The sequence below is a fragment of the Lycium barbarum genome, chromosome 2, assembly GCF_019175385.1.
Source record: "Lycium barbarum isolate Lr01 chromosome 2, ASM1917538v2, whole genome shotgun sequence".
NCBI classification, from domain to species: domain Eukaryota; kingdom Viridiplantae; phylum Streptophyta; class Magnoliopsida; order Solanales; family Solanaceae; genus Lycium; species Lycium barbarum.
Window position 1 is genome coordinate 1,506,816 of NC_083338.1, and position 15,978 is coordinate 1,522,793.

General features: G+C 35.2%; 1 protein-coding gene across 1 annotated transcript; it reads left to right on the plus strand.

The window, feature by feature from the left end:
- Positions 1-9,102: 9,102 nt before the first annotated feature.
- On the plus strand, positions 9,103-15,698 carry LOC132629203 (cysteine-rich receptor-like protein kinase 2). The gene is made up of 8 exons (XM_060344919.1): positions 9,103-9,268; positions 12,347-12,837; positions 13,207-13,493; positions 13,989-14,102; positions 14,305-14,444; positions 14,561-14,771; positions 15,201-15,435; positions 15,526-15,698. The coding sequence occupies exons 2-7, from the start codon at positions 12,359-12,361 to the stop codon at positions 15,227-15,229; spliced, it is 1,260 nt and encodes a 419-aa protein (XP_060200902.1). The 5' UTR covers positions 9,103-9,268; positions 12,347-12,358; the 3' UTR covers positions 15,230-15,435; positions 15,526-15,698.
- The last annotated feature ends 280 nt before the right edge of the window (positions 15,699-15,978 follow it).

Here is a 15,978-nt window from a genome sequence, read left to right on the forward strand (position 1 = left end):
TAATAACATCTTGGAATATTAGAGGGTTGAGTAGGCCCTTTAAGCAAAGGGAGATGAACTCCTTTTTGCTAAAGAATAAAATGGATATTATTGGTATAAGTGAAACTAGAGTTAAAAGGTCAAAAGCAGGACAAATTCAACAACACTTTGGTAGAGGATGGGAATTCTCTACCAATTATGACTATGCTCCAAATGGAAGGTTATGGGTTTGCTGGAGATCTACACAAGTGACAGTTGCTACTATGCTGACTACATCTCAAATGATTCATTGCCAGATACATGATAGAAATTCCAGCTTTTCCTGCTTTATAACATTTATTTATGGCTTACACACCATTGCAGATGGACAACCTATTTGGAACCAATTGCTATCCATCGAACCATCTGTCAATGCACCTTGGTTAATAGTGGCAGATTTCAACACTATGCTACATGTGGAGGATAGATTACATGGTGGATCTGTGCAGCTAGTTGAGGTGAGGGATTTTCAGCAATATGTTGATGATCTGGGGTTAGGCATGCTGAATAACAAAAGGTGTGAATATTCCTGGTGCAATAAGAGAAGAGCAAATGATAGAATTTATAGTAACATAGACTGGGCACTGGGAAATGCAGACTAGTTTACTACATATGGGTACATTGAGGCTGAATTTCTACTTCCAGGTTGTTCAGATCACTCCCCAATCTTACTTACAACTAAGCAACACATCAGACCACAGAAAAAACCTTTTGGACTCCTTACAGTGCTATTACAACAAGATGCTTTTACAGAAGCAATACAAGAGGCAAGGGGTAGAGGGATATCACATGTATATAGTCTGGCAGAAACTCATTGCCCTACAGAAGAGGATTAGAGGACTGAATAAGGAATACTCATCTCTGGAAGGCAGAATAGCAGAGATTAGGGATGAACTCAAGCAAGTTCAGGACAATCTGAATGAAGATTTCTTTAATCCAAACTTGATTGCAGAAGAAAATATTAAGTTGCAGCAGCTGGAGAAATGGGAGACTATTAATGAAGGGGTACTTAGACAGAAATCAAGAGCCACTTGGATAACTGTAGGTGACTCAAACTCAAAGTTCTTCCATGCACATTTGAAGGATAGACAAGCAAGGAACAGGATTTCCAGCATCTATACTAAGCAAGGGCTTAAGTTAACTGATCCCGACCTCATTCAGCAGGAATTTCTTTCATTTTTCAAGAAACTGCAGGGTGAAGCAGCAACTACTTTGCCTTGTATTGACATTGAGATTGCCAGAAATGGACCATGCCTCAATTTGCAACAACAACACCTTATTAAGGAGGTAACAGAGGATGATGTGAAACAAGCTTTGAGAGATTTGCCAAATGATAAAGCTCCTGGATGTGATGGTTTCCCTGTAGAATTTTTCAAGGAGTACTGGACTACTATAGGTACTGATGTTACTGCTGCAATATTATAATATTTCAATAATGGTAAACTCTTGAAAGCTGTGAACTGTACTACTGTGACCCTGGTGCCTAAGGTAAATGTCCCTGCCTATGTCAAAGATTTTAGGCCAATTGCATGTTGCACCACACTCTACAAATTAATTTCCAAGATTCTAACTACCAAGCTAAAGACAGTAGTGGACTTCATTGTGGGTCCTTCACAGTCTGCATTTATTGAAGGGAGAAATATATTAGATAATGTCATTGTAGCTCATGAACTGACCAAGGGCTATAATAAAAAGGGAGTGTCTCCTAGGTGCATAATTAAGGTGGATATCAGAAAAGCATATGATTCTGTTGATTGGCCTTTCTTAAAAATGGTTTTGTTGGAGTTTGGGATTCGATATAAGTTGGTTGAGTTGATAATGGGTTGTGTGAGCACTGTCAATTACTCACTGCTACTGAATAGAGGACTTACACCTAGTTTCCAAGCCAAGAAGGGGCTGAGGCAAGGGGATCCTATGTCCCCTTACCTTTTTGTCTTGGCTATGGAATACTTGAATAGGTCACTTAAGAGGTTGAAGATGCAGCCTGACTTCAACTTCCATCCCAGATGTGAAAAACTAGACCTAATACATATATGCTTTGCTGATGATTTATTGTTATGCTGTAGAGCTGATAGACATTCTATACAAATAATGTTACACTGCTTTGAGCATTTTTCAGAGGTCTCAGGACTCAAAGCAAATACGGAGAAAAGTTGCATGTATATTGCTGGAGTTACACCTGACTTTATTTCTGATTTGATAGTTGAGTTTCACTTCACTGTGGGGGTGATACCTTTCAAATACTTGGGTGTACCATTATCTTCTAGAAAGTTGACTATTAGTCAATGTATGCCATTAGTGGAAAAGATTGCTGCTAGAGTCAAGTGTTGGACATCCAGATTTCTCTCATATGGGGGCAGATTGCAGCTCATAAAGAGTGTCCTCTTTGAAATGCAAACATATTGGGCACAAGTGTTCCTCCTACCTAAGAAGGTTCATACACTGGTCACTAGCATATGTAGAAATTATCTATGGTCTGGTTCTAAAGAAAACTCCAGGAAAGCTTTAGTTTCTTGGGAAACATTGTGTAAGCCCAAATCAGCTGGAGGGTTAAACATACTTGACTTTTACACCTGGAACAAAGCTGCTATTAATAAGTTACTCTGGGCAGTAGCCATGAAGAAAGATAAGTTTTGGGTTCTTTGGATACATAGTTACTACATTAAGGGTAGAAGATTAGAGGACATGGTTATTCCAAAACAATCCAGTTGGATAGTCAGGAGGATAATTGCTGCTAGAGAATGGTTCTCTACTGGTGCAATCTCTGTTATACCTGCACTACAATTGCACATAAATGAGGGGAAGTACAGTATTAAAACTGCTTATGGGATGATGCTTCCTCAGTACCCAAAGGTGAACTGAAAATCCTTGGTGCTAGTTCAAGGCCCTATACCTAGGAACCAATTTATTATATGGTTAGCATTGCACCAAAGACTCTCAACAGTTGATAGATTGAGCAAATGGGGCATACAAGTGCAAACAGACTGTGTTTTATGTGAAAATGCAGTGATTGAATCTCATGAACACCTATTCTTTGATTGTGGATATTCTCAACATATATGGGTAGCTATTTTACAGTGGGTGGGACTGAACAGACACATTGGACATTGGCACAGTGAAGTAGAATGGTTGGGAAAGAAGGTAAGGAGCAAAAGACCATGGAATACTATACTTGGTTTTCTCTTTGCAGCAACGGTTTATCAGGTTTGGATGGAGAGAAACAATCGCAGGTTTAACAAGAAGAAGAAGACATCCTAGTCTCTCATCAGAGATATTGCTCTGCAACTACATATTGTGGGGCAAAAACATGTTAGATGGGCACCTTGTTTGCATAGATTAAATAGATTTCCAAGAGTGTAAGACCACACCTGAACATATAACAGGTTGGTCACTATAGAGTGTTTGATATTGTTCTTATTGGTTAGTATGGAGAATCATAGCTGAGTCCAAAGCTAGTTGTAAATATTGCTACTGGTTGAATAAAATATTTTCATTTGACCAAAAAAAAAAACTTTGGTATTATTAAATCTCTTGTTTGGTAGGGTTTTCAACCTCTACTTATTAGTATTAACATTTAATACTTAGCTTAGTTGGTAGAGCGAGGGACTATAGTGTGTGCCAAAATCCCTAGGGGCTTGAACCCAGGGGTGAATTTGTGTGTAAATTTTGGGTCACATGAATACATAGTCACTCGACTAATCTCGATATATTATGTGTATAATTCTGAAAATATATCTAATATTAATTAAGTGAACACATGGTCATAATAGGCTGAGTGGAGCACTGGTCAAAGGTTATCTTTGTATTCTGAAGCTCACGGGTTCAATCCTCAGCTCGGGCAGCTTTTTTAATTTTTGTTGCTTGAACCAAGAGAAAAACGTTAAGATCCATGCTAGTATATTGAACGTTTAGATAAGACAGATGGCTGTTTATGTAATAGTTGGCCTTAATTCCTTCCAGAATGCCTTCTTGGTCTAAGAGCTCCTTTTTGACTAGTAAGGAAACATAAGAAATTCTAATAGTCACATAAATATTATGTCATTTTTAAACACACAAGTTCAGAAGTTTTATTGTTACACAAAGTATTATGACATGTTTAATATTACAAATTTATAAAATTCTCATTTTTAAATTTCATGTCGAATCAAATTGTATCCTTTTATTGATTAAAATGAATGGAGAATCCTTTTTCTTATCCTTTTTATTATAGGTTTGGGCAATAAGCAATAAAGTAGAATAAAATCCCTCAAGTGATTTTTAGTTGGATCATTGATCTGCATATTTATTAACTCAGTTCATTTTAACCAATTTATATTCAATCCAACCCGTTCATTTGATAATTTTATGTTAAAAGAGGTGTGTCCTTTCAATGTCTTTCATGCGCTGTTACTGTCTTTTAAGCCTATCTTTTAAAAAAATCACACAAATAATATTTCAACAAATCCTTCGTCCACTTCTTTCCTTTTGTTGACATCTCTCTAAAAAACTTATTAATATAATCACTCTTATCATTTCCAGTTTCATTCATTCATCAAAAACATTTACTTCTTTTTTATTCCTTCATTTTCTCCCATTTCTATCTGCCTCATCACTCTGTTTCTACAACTTTGACAGCAGCTGATCATAACTCGACGATCTCTCGTTACGAGTCAAAATTCAGCTAATTCTGAATGGTCGGTGCTCAGAGGTCCTTTTCTTTTCTTATTCTTTTTTCACGGAGATACAAGTTATGTCTTAGTTTCAGCGCAGAACAGTTATCAATCTTTTTTTAAGACAAATTTATACCATTAGACGGCCTTATTTATTAGTCATTCATTTATTCTCCTTTTTTTAAAAAAAAAAAGTTTGCTTGAAATTTTTATAAGAAGTATATAAACAGAAGAGAAAATATCGACGTTATGATGGGTGATAGGTATCCCTTCATCCTTAGCCAGAAATTTCGCGTTCGAGTCTTAGAAATAAAGTCTCTTTTGATAGTGAGCTCTTTAGTCAAAGTGGGACTCCCCCAAAAGATGATGGGTTAGTCTGCGCTCCAATGCGAGTACTGTCAAGTAATGTACGTGCAATGCATGTGTCGAAAAACTAAAAGGGAATTAAAACTTTTTATGTAAATACTTTTTATGTCATGAGCAGGGTAGAAATTAAAACTCAACCAACCCACTAGGGGCGGATATATAGTATGAACTACGTATTCAGCTGAATCGAATGTTTTTTACTTAGATCTTAAAAATACTAAATTTTGATCCCAGTAACTCAAATGGTCAATTAATTCAATAGCATCTCGAATTCATAAAATCCAAATCTTAAAGTGGTCGCCACACAACTTAAAACTTGATTCTCGTAGATATTGTAGGAATAATAGGCAAATGATCCACTAGACGAAAGACATTAAGGGGTCGTTTGGTAGAGGTATTAACTTTGGTATTATTAAATCTCTTGTTTTGTAGTGTTTTCAACCTCTACTTATTAGTATTAACATTTAATACTTTGCTCAGTTGGTAGAGCGAAGGACTGTAGTTGTGCCGAAATCCTTAGGTCGCCGGTTCGAATCTAGAGGTTGGATTTTTTTTTTTTGATAAGTTCTCTAATCAATTTGAAGTTTCTTGCTTCCTTGTGGTTGTTAAAGTATACAAATATAGAATGCATCTTTGCAGGGAAAAAAGGTAATTACGAATAAATCTCTTGATAAACATTATTTTGTAATCTGGAAAACATAGGAACTAACTTCTTAGGGCTCGTTTGGTTGGAAACAACTTATCCAGGGTGGGATAAAAAAACACTCTAATCCTGGGATAACTAATCCCGGGATTAGTTATCTCGAGTTTTTTTTCCAACCAAACGTTGGATAAGGCGGTACTAATTTTTATCCCAGGACTATTTTTCTCTATCCATCATACCAAACGAGCCCTTAGAGTATATTAATTGACATGAGATGCACGTGCAATGCACGTCTAGAAACTAGAGTAAATAAAAATGGTACCTTATTTAAGTTAAATTTTTAAATGAATGATATACATATTTAATATGGTATTAAAGCAAATATAAATCTTGAGGCTATATTACAAAAAGAGATTTATCTTTGTTTGAACCGCGAAAAAAGCGTTTACTTACATGTGAAAGGCGTGTTAGAGACATAATTAATTAAAAAATATCCATACTAGTATATTGAACGTTTAGAAAATACGGACGGAAATTTATGTAATAGTCGGCCTTAGTCCTACCAGAATGCATTCTTTTAATGGAAGAGCTCCGTTTTTACTAGTAAGGAGACATAATAAATTTTTATAGTCACACAAATATTATGTCATGTTGGAAGACACGAGTTTCAAAATTTTTATTGTCACACAAGATATTATGACATGTTTAAAATCACAAATGTAAAAAATACTCAATTTAAATTTCATCTCGCATCAAATTGTATCAATTTATTAATTAAAAGGAATGGAGGATCCCTTTTCTTCTCTTTTTTATTGTTGTTTTGGGCAATAAGTAATAAAGTAGAATAAAATTTCACATTCCAACCCAAGTGACTTTTGGGTGGATTATTGATCCGCATATTTATTAACACAGATCATTTTAACCAATTTAAATTTAATCCAACTCGTTTATTTGACAAGTTTCTGTTAAAACAGGCGCGTCCGTTTAAAGTCTTTCGTAGCTGTTATTGTTTTTGTAAGTCTATCTTTTGAAGAAATTCACACAAATAATCTTTCCAACAAATCCACTTCTTTCCCTCTTGTGGGCTTCTCTCTCACAAACTTATTAATATAATCACTCTTATCATTTCCAGTTTTATTCATTCATCAGAAACATTTACTTCTTTTTTATTCCTTCATTTTCTCCCATTTCTCTCTGCCTCATCACTCTGTTTCTACAATTTTGATAGCTGCTGATCAGTTTGCCCCGACAACCTCTTGTTGCGACTCAAAATTTGGCCAATTTTGAATGCTCGGTGCTCAGAGGATCGAACTTTGTGAGTGTTCCTTTTTTTTTCCCACTGAGATTCAAATTATGACTTAGTTTTAGCATAAAACAGTTATCCAACTTTTTTTATGACGAATTTATACCACTATACGGTGTGTCTAGCTGCCTTTTGTATTAGTCATCCAATTTGTTCTCCTTTTTTTTCTTTTTAAGTTTGCTTGAAATTTTTGTAAGAATATATAAACACGAGAGGAAATATTGACGTTGTGATGGGCGATAGGTATCCCTTCATCCTTAGCCAGAAATTTCACGTTCGAGTCTTAGAAATAAAGTCTCTTTTGATAGTAAGCTCTTTAGTCAAAATGGATTCCCCAGTAAGATTTTGGATTAGCCTGAGCTCCAATGCGAGTACTGTCAAGTAGCAGACGTGCAATGCACGTGTCCAGAAACTAGGAGGGAATTAAAACTTTTTATGTAAGTACTTTTTATGTCGTGAGTAGAGTAGAAATTAAAACTCAACCAACTCACTAGGGGCGAATATATTGTATTAACTACGGATTCAACCGAATCCAATATTTTTGACTTAGATCTTAAAAATATTAAATTTCAATTTGAGTAACTCAAATGGTCAATTAATTCAATAGCATCTCGAATTCATAAAATTCAAATCTTAACATTTAATACTTAGCTCAGTTGGTAGAGCGAAGGACTATAGTGTGTGCCGAAATCCACAGATCGCTGGTTTGAATCTGGAGGCCGGATATTTTGTTTTTTGATGAGATCTATAATCAATTTGAATCTTCTTTCCTCTTGTTGACTTCTCTCTTACAAACTTATTTATATAATCACTCTTAGTTTCATTCATTCATCAAATGCATTTACTTCTTTTTTATTCTTTCATTTCCTCCCATTTCTCTCTGCCTCAGCACTTTGTTTCTACAACTTTGACAGCAGTTGATCATCAGTTTGCCTGACGATCTCACATTGTGACTCAAAATTCGGTGAATTCTGAGCGCTCAGCGGTTAGAGGATCGAACTTTGTGAGTGCCTTTGTTTTTTTTTTCTTATTCTTTTTTCACTGAGATTCAAGGGATCAAATAATACCTAAGCTAATACTTGTATCATTTTCTCTAATATCTCTACCAAACGACCCCATAGTGCCTCCCGTCTAGTGGATCATTCGCCTATTATTTCTACAATATCAAGTAGAATCAAGTTCTAACCTGTGTGGCGACAAATTTAAGATTTGAATTTTATGGATTCTAGATACCATTGAATTAATTGATCATTTGAGTTATTGGATTCGAAATTTAATATTTTTAATATCTTAGTCACTTAATATACAATAATAAAGCCATTCGAATAAGCTAATTGTTCATCACTTTGATTTTATAACTATTCCCTTCAAATTTACCATTACTGATTATATTGTAATTTTCATAGTAACTATACCGTCGTAAAAACTATATATATTAAGTGAATGGGACGAATGTACGATGCATGTGCAACACACGTCACCAGAAACTAGTGTAAATAAACGTGGTACTTTCTTAAACTTAATATTTTAAATGGATGCTATACAATTTAATATGGTATTAAAGCAAATATTAATGTTGAAGCTGTATTATAAAAGAGATTTATCTTTGCTGGAACCACGAGAAGAACGTTTACTTACACGTGAAAAGGTCTGTTAGAGATATAATTAATTGAAAAATATCAATATTAGTATATTGAATGTTTAGCTATGACAAATGGCTATTTATGTAATAGTCATCCTTAATTCTACCAGAATGCCTTCTTGGTCGAAGAGCTCCTCTTTGACTAGTAAGGAGACATAAGATATTTTTATAATTACACAAATATTATGTCATGGTCAAAGACACAAGTTTCAAAAGTTTTATTGTCACATGAAATATTATGACATGTTTAAAAATCACAAATTTATAAAATACTTATTTTTAAATTTCATGTCGAATTAAATTGTATCATGTTATTAATTAAAATGAATGGAGGATCCTTTTTCTTCTCCTTCTTATTTTTGGTTTGGGCATTAAGTAATAAAGTAGAATAACATTTCTCATTTCAACCCAAGTTACTTTTGTGTGAGTTATTGATATAGCTATCTATTATCGCAATTCATTTTGACGGGATTAAATTTAACTGAATCAGCTTATTTGTTCCTTCATTTTCTCCCATTTTTCTCTGCCTCATCACTCTGTTTCTACAACTTTGACAGCAGCTGCTCATCAGTTTGGCCCGACGATCTCTTGTTGCAACTCAAAATTCGGCGAATTCTGAGCGTTCAGTGTTCAGAGGATCGAACTTTGTGAGTGTTCCTTTTTTTTCTTATTCTTTTTTTGCTGAGATTCCAGTTAGTTCCAGCGCAGAAAAGTTATCCAACTTTTTTGACCAATGTATACCACTGGACGGTGTGTCTAGCGACTTTTTTTCTTAATTAGTTATCCATTTTGTTCTCCTTTTTTTTTTATTTTACTTGAAATTTGGTAAGTAATATATGAACAGAACGTAGGGACCTAGTAGCACAGTTGGTTGGCTACCTGAACTTTCACCTTATTGGTGAGGGTTCGAATCCCTACATTGTAATCCCCTTCCCCATTTCCCTTTCCCCTACCCCCTATGTAATAAAAACAATTTAACAAAAAAAAAATAAAAAAAATATATATATATATATATGAACATGAGACAAAATCATCGACATTGTGATCGGTGATATGTATATCATCGATGTTGTGATGGGTGATATGCACCCCTTCATCTTTAGCCAAAAATTTCGCGTTCAAGTCTTAGAAATAAAGTCTCTTTTGATAGTGAGCTCTTTAGTCAAAGTGGGACTCCCTCATAAGATTTTGGATTAGTCAGCGCTCCAATGCGAGTATTGTTGAGAAGAAAACTCTAAGAGAGAGAGAGAGAAAGCATCTCCATTGCGTGAAAACCGATAGATAAGTTCACTGGTCTTATTTTTCTATGTATTTACACCGCTAGACAGAGTGTGAGCGTTTAGTGGCCTTTTAAATAATAATAGAAACTAATCATCAAAAAGGAGGCGTACAAGCAAGTGAGGCTAGACCTTACCTTACTTTAACTGCAAAAATATTGATTACCTATGATAAGGTTGACTTAAAAGAAGAAGGGCCAATTCACCCTCTTTGTTTTTGGCTGTTAGGGTTGTTTGGTAGGGTGTACAAGAATAGCACTAAATAGGGTGTATCAGTAATGCTGACATCAGCAATGAAGAGACTAGTTATGCTAGCATTATTTTTTATCGACTGTTTGGTTTGTTGTATAAAATGAATAGGATGTACATTAAAATAGGAATAGTATTGATATTGTTAATGCCATGGTTTACTATGTATAAGAATAGTACTGAATAGGGTGTATAACCACACGTGTATTAGTTATACATAGGTTGAAAACACTACCAAAGAAGGGATTAAATAATACCTAAGCTAGTACCAGTATCATTTTCTCTAATACCTCTACCAAACGACCCCTTAGTGTCTTCCATCTAGTGGATCATTCGCCTGTTATTTCTACATTATCTACAAATTTATGGGTTTGAGATGCCATTGAATTAATTGATCATTTGAGTTACTGGATTCGAAATTTAATATTTTTAAGATCTAAGTCACTTACTATACACTTAATATACAATGATAAAGTCATTCGAATAAGTTAATTGTTCATCACTTTGATATTATAATTGTTTCCTTCAAATTTATCATTACTCATTATATTGTAATTTTCATATTACCTATACCGTCATAAAAAGTATATATTAATTGACATGAGACGCGCGTTTAATGCACGTGCAATACACGTGTCCAGAAACTAGTGTAAATAAAAGTGGTACCTTCTTAAAGTTAAAATTTTAAATGAATGATATACATATTTAATATGGTATTAAAGCAGATATAAGTGTTGAAGCTGCATAACAAAAAGAGATTTGTCTTTGCTTGAACCGTGAGAAAAACGTTTACTTACACGTGAAAAGGTGTGTTAGAGACATAATTAATTGAGAAATATCCATACTAATATATTGAACGTTTAGATAAGACAAATGGCTATTTATGTAATAGTTGGCCTTGATTCCTCCAGAATGTCTTCTTGGTCGAAGAGCTCCTTTTTTACTAGTAAGAAGACATAAGAAATTTTTACAGTCACACCAATATTATGTCATGTTTAAAGACATAAGTTTCGAAAGTTTTATTGTCACACAAAATATTATGATAGAATGCTACTTTTTAAATTTCAGATCGAATCAAATTGTATCATGTTATTAATTAAAATGAATGGAAGATCCTTTTTCTTCTCCTTTTTATTTTTGGTTCGGGCAGTAACTAATAGAGGAGAATAAGATTTCTCTTTCAACCCAAGTAACTTTTGTGTAGGTTATTGTCTTATTGATCTACCTATCTATTATCTCAATTCATTTTGACGCACTTAAATTTAGCTGAATCATCTTATTTATTCCGTCATTTTCTCCCATTTCTCTCCGTCTCATCACTTTGTTTCTACAACTTTGACAATAGCTGCTCATCAGTTTGCCCCGACGATCTCTGGTTGCGACTCAAAACTCAGCGAGTGTTCCTTTTTTTTTCGTATCATTTTTTCACTGAGATTCAAGTTATGTCTGAGTTCTAGTGCAGAAAGGTTATTCAACCTCTTTTAGATGAATTTATACCACTGGACGGCGTGTCTAGCGGCATTTTTTAATTAGTTATCCGTCTTGTTCTCTTTTTTTTTTTTAATTGAAATTTTTGCAAGATGTATATGAACAGAAGAGAAAATCATCGACGTTGTGATGGGTGATAGGTATCCATTTAGGGGGTAAATACTAACGAATAGTCAATTATAGGAAGATAATTAGGATAAAAAAATAATTTGAGCGTGCTTCAAATAAATGGTGCCAAATTTAGGGGTCTTGAAGTATTATGCCATTCGATTAAGTGGGCTAAGTCTCCTTTTTTTAAGATAGATAAAAACGTCTGAATCTGAATATATTTATAAGTATTAAGATCTGAATAATAGATATTTAAAACTGTTAGTTTGCTCAACCACTGAACATATTAAACTTGTCTATATTTAAAAATTAATAAAAGATATTAATTAATTTAATACTATATCAATGATTTTTTTTAAAAAGAGTTAATTTAAAAAACACACATGAACCAACACTTTTTTGCGAGTTTCACACCCAAAATTTGTTGTTCTCTTTTCCTACATGAATTATCACCATCTTGTAGGTTAATATTCATTTGCAGAGTTGTATTCACAATGAACAAATTATAATCTTTCAGAGTTTTTAGTCATTCAATCTTTCTTACTTTTATCATTTTAATAGTACTTCAATTAGTCCTCTCACATTCTTTTCTATGTTGTACAGTCATTTGGCAAAATGGAGATACCGGTCCCTTCAGTTTTTTGTAGTCTCTTCTTTATTGTGTTGTTCCTACTTCTACCAGAGACATCTCTGCCTGAACCAAGATCCCAGACAGTCCAGACCATATGTGGAAACCAACGCGAGCATAACATGACGATTTTCGTCCCAAATTTTGTTGCTACTATGGAAACTATAAGCCAACAAATGAGAACTAGAGGATATGGAGTACCAGTTACTGGAACTGGACCAGATAGTGATTATGGACTTGCCCAATGCTATGGTGACCTTTCGTTAACCGACTGCGTCTTATGTTATGCTGAAGCGCGTACTGTTGGTCCCCAGTGCTTCCCTTATAACGGAACACATATTTATCTTGATGGCTGCTTTATGAGAACAGAAAATTACAAATTCTATGAACAGTATTTAGGTCCGGAAGACAGGCATGTATGCGGAAACAGGACGACAAAGGGTTCATTGTTCCAACAGAATGCTAGGTAAGGGTGTCAAATGAGCGAATTGAGCTGAATTTTGACGGGTCAAAATGGGCGTTTGAAATTGGTTGGGCTAAAAAGTGGGTCATAACCCAACCAAGCCCAACTCTTGCTAAATTTTAATTTCTTTGTTGGTTCTTCTATATTTTTTAGTCCCTAATAAAACTTTTTTTTTTTTAATAACATATCAAACAAAAAAATATCTTTTGCAATATTTTTGAGAAGATTTCTCGTGGGTCAATTTGGGTTTCATATCAGCCCAATTTTTTGATGGGTTGAGCTAATAAATGGGGGGGTCAATTACCAGCCCAAGCTTGGGCAGGTTAGGCGGTTCATATTTTCATGAGCTAACTTTGCCACTTCTAATGCTAGGCGAGCCCTTCAGCAAGCAGTTGCAAATGCACCAAGTAATAATGGCTATGCTCGTGCTCAAGTGTCAGTGCCCGGTCCTTCCAACGAAACAGCTTATGTTCTTGCTAATTGTTGGAGGATGCTGAGCGCGAATTCCTGCGCAGCGTGCTTGAAAAATGCATCTGCCTCCATGTTGGGATGCTTCCCTTGGTCGGAAGGTAGAGCGCTGTACACCGGATGCTTCATGAGGTATTCCGATACAAAGTTTCTCAATGCTATTTCTACCAGTGGAGACTCGTCATCAGGAGGTATCTTTACGCTTTTTTGTCTAGGTTTACCTGTTATTTATGGACTGAAAAACAGTGTTCTCAAAAGGCAAGCTTAAACCGAACTGAAGCCCTGAAGCGAGGCGCAAAATATGTTAAGCTATTCGCCTCGCTTAACGGACGCTTCAATGTCGTCATCAAGGCTCTAGCTCTAAGGCATATCTTTTCTTGCCAGTGAGCGTAATCCTGAAAGGGGACACTACACAACTGATACTTCACTTTATCATAATTTTTGTCAATTTCTTTGCATATATTTGTTATTCATGCTTATAATTATTAGTCTTGAACTACATGTACATACTTTTATTTTTTCTCCATTTGAGCCCTCTTCATTAAGGCCCACGCTTTATTTGCGCTTTGCATTTAAAGCCCCGACGGACCATAGAGCTTTTTTGCGCTTTCGCTTTGATAACACTGCTGAAAAAGTAATTTTGCTGATAAATGGTCTTTTTTTACTTTCAACTGATCATATTGCAGGAAAAGTTGCACTCATTGTCATCGTCATTGTAAGTTCCATGCTCATTTTGGGAGTAGGTGTTGTCATTGGTATTTATGTCTGGAAAAACAAGCAAATCCAGAAGAAGAGAAAAGGTAAATCCTTCTGTGCTAGTATTAGTTATAGAAGTCATTTAGGATATCGATGATGAACATATGTTGTGTCTTTACGCTAAAACTGGTTCAGTAAAAGCAGAAAATAGCAAAAAATTTTAGCTGCACGCAACTTTAATGAAAACAACCAAGAATTAACTTGAGGCGTTACGGTCTCTTTTCCTGAAAACTTTGAACTTGTCAGGTGCAAATGATGCCGAGAAATTAGTAAAGATCCTTCTTGACAACAGATTGAACTTCAAGTATTCGACACTTGACAAAGCCACAGGGTCATTTGACGAGGCCAACAAGCTCGGACAAGGTGGATTTGGCACGGTTTATAAGGTACATAATGGCTGAATGTAGTGCAAATTGATATGTTGGAAGTTAATCGTCCATCACACTAATGCAATACAAGAAGTGTTCGCATTAAAACTAGTCTGAGGCGCGATCTATTGCAGGGTGTCTTGGCAGATGGGAGAGAGATTGTTGTCAAAAGGTTGTTCTTCAACAACAAACACAGAGCTGCAGATTTTTATAACGAGGTTAACATAATCAGTACAATTGAACACAAAAATTTGTTAAGGTTATTGGGATGCAGCTGCTCAGGACCGGAAAGCCTTCTTGTTTACGAGTTCCTCCCTAACCAGAGTCTTGATCGCTTCATATTTGGTAAGTAACCGGACTTTGCAACAACAACAACTATGCCTCAGTCTCAAACAAGTTAAGAGTCGGCTATATGGATCCTCACTATTCCATTTAAGGTGAACTCATGTCATCATCACATCAACTAAAAACAAAAGTGAAAATAGGTTAAAGCTAAACCTCCCCGTAAAGGCATCGTTTGTCTGAACATTTTTTTGTTGTTATAGGGAAATATTGTTATAGATAACATTTAATATAACATAACATGAAAATTGGTTCCAAAGAAAACTTGACAGTTATAGTGAAATGTTGTTATAGAATATGTTTGTTATAGAGGATGATTATTATAGAGAGGTCTAACTAATAAGAGACTTTGCATTAAAACTAAATGGTGATTTCACATGTCCACAAAAATGACTTTGTCACGCATCTTGATTCTAATCTTTAATTTGACAGATCCTACCAAAGATAAAGCTCTAAACTAGGAGAAAAGATTCGAGATAATTATAGGGACCACAGAAGGTTTGGTATACCTACACGAGAACACAAAGACTCGAATAATTCACAGAGACATTAAAGCAAGCAATATCCTGTTGGACTCAAGGCTCCATGCAAAGATTGCTGATTTTGGGTTGGCTAGGTCATTCCAAGAAGACAAGAGTCACATAAGCACTGCCATTGCTGGCACATTGTTAGTATTTCTTCGTCTCATTTTCTAATTTGTCGCATGAAAGTACACAAAAACGCGAAGACTAATATGATTTATCTTTTTAATATGCAGGGGATATATGGCTCCAGAATACTTAGCACATGGCCAATTGACAGAAAAAGCAGATGTTTATACCTTTTGAGTTCTTCTACTAGAAATTGTTACCGGAAGGCAAAATAACAGGAGAAAAAATGCCGAATACACAAAGAGCTTAGTTTCCATTGTAATTTCTGATCAATCACTCTTTTTCTTGAACAAAATTTTCAATCTTGAAAAACCTTTTTTGTTGAGAGGTGTCTCCTTTGGGAGAACAAAAGGGGAGAGGTCACGGGTTCGATACCAGCCGCTGCAGCGTATATCGAATCGTCTGTGTCTCTTGCTCATACAATACCTGAGTATGTCATGTCATGTAGATCATGTTCATGGGGTCAGATACCCAGAGGTTCACAGTATGGTTAGCGCCCAGCTGTGGATCCTCACAAAAAAGGCGTCTTGTGTTTGAGGATTCGCAGGTGTTACCCATGC

Coding starts and splice junctions, on each gene's coding strand:
- LOC132629203 (XM_060344919.1), top strand. CDS start 12,359: ATGGAGATACCGGTCCCTTCAGTTTTTTGTAGTCTCTTCTTTATTGTG. Junction 14,103..14,304: donor AATCCAGAAGAAGAGAAAAG/GTAAATCCTTCT, acceptor TGAACTTGTCAG/GTGCAAATGATGCCGAGAAA. Junction 14,445..14,560: donor GATTTGGCACGGTTTATAAG/GTACATAATGGC, acceptor GATCTATTGCAG/GGTGTCTTGGCAGATGGGAG.